This window comes from Diabrotica undecimpunctata, chromosome 7 (genome assembly GCF_040954645.1).
Source record: "Diabrotica undecimpunctata isolate CICGRU chromosome 7, icDiaUnde3, whole genome shotgun sequence".
NCBI lineage: Eukaryota > Metazoa > Arthropoda > Insecta > Coleoptera > Chrysomelidae > Diabrotica > Diabrotica undecimpunctata.
This window is the reverse complement of record NC_092809.1, coordinates 52,408,281-52,412,714: the sequence shown is the minus strand read 5'-3', so window position 1 is coordinate 52,412,714 and position 4,434 is coordinate 52,408,281. Positions and strand designations below refer to the sequence as shown.

General features: G+C 30.6%; 1 protein-coding gene across 1 annotated transcript; it reads right to left on the bottom strand.

The window, feature by feature from the left end:
* Positions 1-1,536: 1,536 nt before the first annotated feature.
* On the bottom strand, positions 1,537-3,520 carry LOC140446738 (uncharacterized). The gene is made up of 3 exons (XM_072539328.1): positions 3,218-3,520; positions 1,776-1,875; positions 1,537-1,712 (listed from the first exon to the last, which is right to left on the bottom strand). Exons 1-3 carry the CDS (start codon positions 3,328-3,330, stop codon positions 1,572-1,574), a joined length of 354 nt encoding a protein of 117 aa, XP_072395429.1. The 5' UTR covers positions 3,331-3,520; the 3' UTR covers positions 1,537-1,571.
* Between the last annotated feature and the right edge of the window lie 914 nt (positions 3,521-4,434).

The window sequence follows — 4,434 nt, the reverse complement described above, 5'->3', positions numbered from 1 at the left end:
TGGTTTTGTCATTTCTTCCTTTTGCCAAATTACTAATGTCAAGTAAAATATTCTTTCCTTTAATCTTTCGTCACCTTCCTTAAAAATCTTAGCTGAAACAACACTTTCTCCTGCACTTTTATTATTTTTTAGGTATCTTATTATTTCTTCGACTTCATCCAAAGTTCGTTCCTCGCAAGTCCTTTCTTCGTCCTCTTGCCAATTCTCATTTCCCTCGAGTTTCTCTTGTTGGTGTGTATTTAATAGATCTTCGAAGTATTTCGCCCATCTGTTTAATTTTTCTGTTGTTTCTCCTAGAAGTAAACCTTCCTTGTTTCTGCAATACCGTGGATTTAAATTTCAGAGATTTTTTATACCTTTGTTTATGTAGGCCCCTTCTGTTTATGTTTATGTTTTTCAATTGCTTTTCTAGCTGTTATTTTTGCTTTTTTCTGCAAATAATTGTAACTTCTTTTATTCTCTTCACACAGTTGTCGATGGCATTTTGGGTATTTTCTATGTCTCTTTGTAGTTTTGCTAAAGCATTTCTACATTCTTCATCTAACCAGTCTTGCCGCCTTTTCATATGCTCTCTTCCTATACACTTTTCCGCTACTTCCGACATGGCTGTCTCTATGGTCTGTCATTCTTCCCCTATATTCTGTTTTACTGGATTTTTAGCTTTTTATTTATTTCTTCGTCCAGTCTGTTTGATACCTGCGTCTCTTGAAGAACACTTTTATTGGTAATTTAATCTAACTATAACAGGTTTTGCAATTTTTGGTAGTTCTTGTTTTAATTTTGCTATTATTAGTGTACTGTTGGCATATGCCCTTCTGTAACTCCTGCAATTGATTATTGCCTTATTATGTGTGCTTCTAATACTCTATCTTATACTCTATCTTATTTTTTATTTTTCCAGAAGTCCATGTTACCTTATGAATGTCTTTGTGATAAAAATTTGTACTGGCTATCTTCATTTTGTTCTCTGTAGCAAATTCTATTTTTTTTCTTTTTCATTTGATTCCTCGTATAAACTTTGTCCCACTGTTATTCCTTTATATACTTCTTCCTTTCCCGCTTTCGCATTTATGTCCCAATGATTATCTTTATTAAACATTTCCTATTAGGGTGCTTAGCTTTTCATAAAACTCTTTACATTAATGATACTTATGTTCCTATACTTTCCTGTTACTCTCAATATTAATTATACTGAATATAGTCAGATTGTTCCTTTTGTTTTACTTACGTTTTCTTAGAGTTTTCTTTCTCAACTAATTTGCTTCGGTTTTAAAGCGCCGAAGGTCAAAACCTCATCAGATACAGAAGATTCATGTGCTTCATGTATTTTTCATAGATCACAACATAAAAGTAAAAGTAAAATATATTTGTAACCTTTAAGAAAGTTTGTAATTTTTTTGGTGTTTTATTGTGATAAAAACATTGGCAAATGCTAGCGACAGATTTAGACGTAGAAATTAAAGGTAACATTTTTACTACGGAGTATATAAATATTATTTCCAGTTTCGTAGAATTAAAAATAAAACTACATGAAAATACAGAACCAAAAGTTTATTTAATATATAACTTAATTATTGGTCAACATGAATCTGAACATCGTACTGTAGCTGTTCTCCTGGTTGAACGGCGTCAACACGTAAAACTACATATTTCTTTCCATATCCACCTTCTTCTATAACTGGTGTACTAAAACTTTCATTTATATCGGTTATCTAAACAAAATAAAAACAAGAATTAAAAATAACGATCCGGGTTGTATGTACAGAAATCATTACCTGCAGGCAAGTGATTGGAGCATTAAAGAAACCCGTGCCTGGAATGCGTACATGGATAACTCCTCTTCCGGTTAATGTGTTGTGGTAAATTAGGGATCGTCTGAAAATAAAAGCATATTAATTTATATTTAAATGGGAATAAGCCACAATTAAAGGTTAAAATACGTTTATTGACGTTTCAATTTCCACTTCGGAAATCGTTCTCAAAATACAAACATTAGTAAATTAAACAAATTTTGTTTTTTGTTACTTAGTGAAAAATTCTTCTAATAATTTAATTTTATCTGACTCATCTATATTGACAATTCAGACATACCTTATACATTTTAAAGTAGACGACTTTAAAATGATATTGCCAATATTGTTGAGTTGCGTTCCTGGGACGACTTTACTTATAAGATAGTTCATTCGATTACATGAAATCAACTTTAACTTGAGAATATCCATCAGAAAAGATCATAACATATAATTCGTCTTTAAAAAGACAAATGCATGCCATGATGACAGTAAAATTCTCCTGTTAGTGATTCCATAGTAAATTATGAGGGAAAAACCAGGAAAAAAACCTCATAATACTATCCCGACATGGTAAGTATTTGATCGTGCATTTAGTTTACTTTCAATAAACACCAAATTCTGATTTTATATGTTTGTTATTTAAAAAACATATATGATGTATTCTCTATATGTTACTGACTTACTAATACTGGTATTTTATAGAGAATACATCATATATGTTTTTTAAATAACAAACATATAAAATCAGAATTAGGTGTTTATTGAAGGTAAACTAAATGCACGATCAAATACTTACCATGTCGGGATAGTATTATGAGGTTTTTTTTCTGGTTTTTCCCTCATAATTTACTATGGAATCACTAACAGGAGAATTTTACTGTCATCATGGCATGCATTTGTCTTTTTAAAGACGAAATACATGTTATGATCTTTTCTGACGGATATTCTCAAGTTGATTTCATGTAATCGAATGAACTATCTTATAAGTAAAGTCGTCCCAGGAACGCAACTCAACAATATTGGCAATATCATTTTAAACTAGTCTACTTTAAAATGTATAAGGTATGTCTGAATTGTCAATATAGATGAGTCAGATAAAATTAAATTATTAGAAGAATTTTTCACTAAGTAACAAAAAACAAAATTTGTTTAATTTACTAATGTTCGTATTTTGAGAACGATTTCCGAAGTGGAAATTGAAACGTCAATAAACGTATTTTAACCTTTAATTGTGGCTTATTCCCATTTAAATATAAATTAATTTAAAATGCCACAAGAAAATAGCTTCAGAACAATAATAAAAGCATATGTCCCGTTTCCCGTAAAAACTTAAATCAAATAGAACTAAAACATTATTTTGGAGTTTAATTATTTTTCTTATAAATGTTTACCAAAATTATCAAACAATTATGACCATTACTTACAGGTGACTGGTTTCTGGACACTTTTTATAGTCAGTTGCACTGGATGGCGAAACTGCGATCAATATTATTACTATTGCTACCAACAAGAATATTTTAAAAACATGTAAAAACATGTTGACTTTAAATAACAAAACTTCTTTACAGGATAAATATGCTTATATTACATTACTCTTGTATATACTCTTGTATATATGCTAAAATATTATAGGGGGATATCTAAAACGTTAAAATTTTAACAAACACGTATATAGGCCATAATATTTTTACTGTTAATCTCATTTATTTCGGGGAGTTTGTCTTTAATGCGCCATTAGGCAATTTCATCATATATTTGTTTTTATTATGCTGATATACAAAAATAAAATAATTAAATATATCTGGGAATTATATTTAAGTAGATCATTTTGCAAGAAAATATATTATAGATAAGAAATATCTTTACAATTCTGTGTGCATTAATCTTTCTTATCACCACTTCCGTTATACAGAAGCAAAATTTTTAAATATTATAAAGAACTGATTATTCTTTCAAAATCGTTTTCCATAGTATTTACATACACTTATTCATAAGCAAGTTATAAAATCAAATGTAGCATTTTTATTAGTTTTTTTTTATTTGCAAATGTTAATATTAGTACATACCAATGTGTTAGACTTTTATTAAATATAACTTTATTTCGTGTATATTAAATCTAATATCTAAAAACTACGTGTTTTTATTAAGTTTATGTTTAAATATGCCTGGCACACACACAACTAATCAACCATGCCCCTTAAAAACACATGTATACCATTGTAAAACTGGGATCCACATGTCCGAAGATCAAACCGGTCTCACTTCGCTAAAGAAATGGTACGTATCTGACCCCCAGGCGTTTCCTCCACCCCTCCTCAGCGTCTGACTTACGTAAGGAGACCTATGATCTGAAAGTTACTTTGGGTGCCCTGGGTAAAGGAATACCCTCTGTTTTTATTGACTGTAGTTAAGCCACCTAACTATAGGAGTAGCAAAAAATGTCGGCTTTTCTCCCTATTTACTTTACTGACTCTATAGAAGTTACTCTAATTTTACTGCGGGATTTGAGTCCTTGAAAAAAGGTGTGTGTCTCAAGCAGAGTGCCATCAACCTGAAATGATGACACTCTGTCCGGGAAGTGTGTGAACTCGGTTACTCAGCCGCCGCATTCTTCTTCTTCTAGTGCCGTCTTCACTAATGA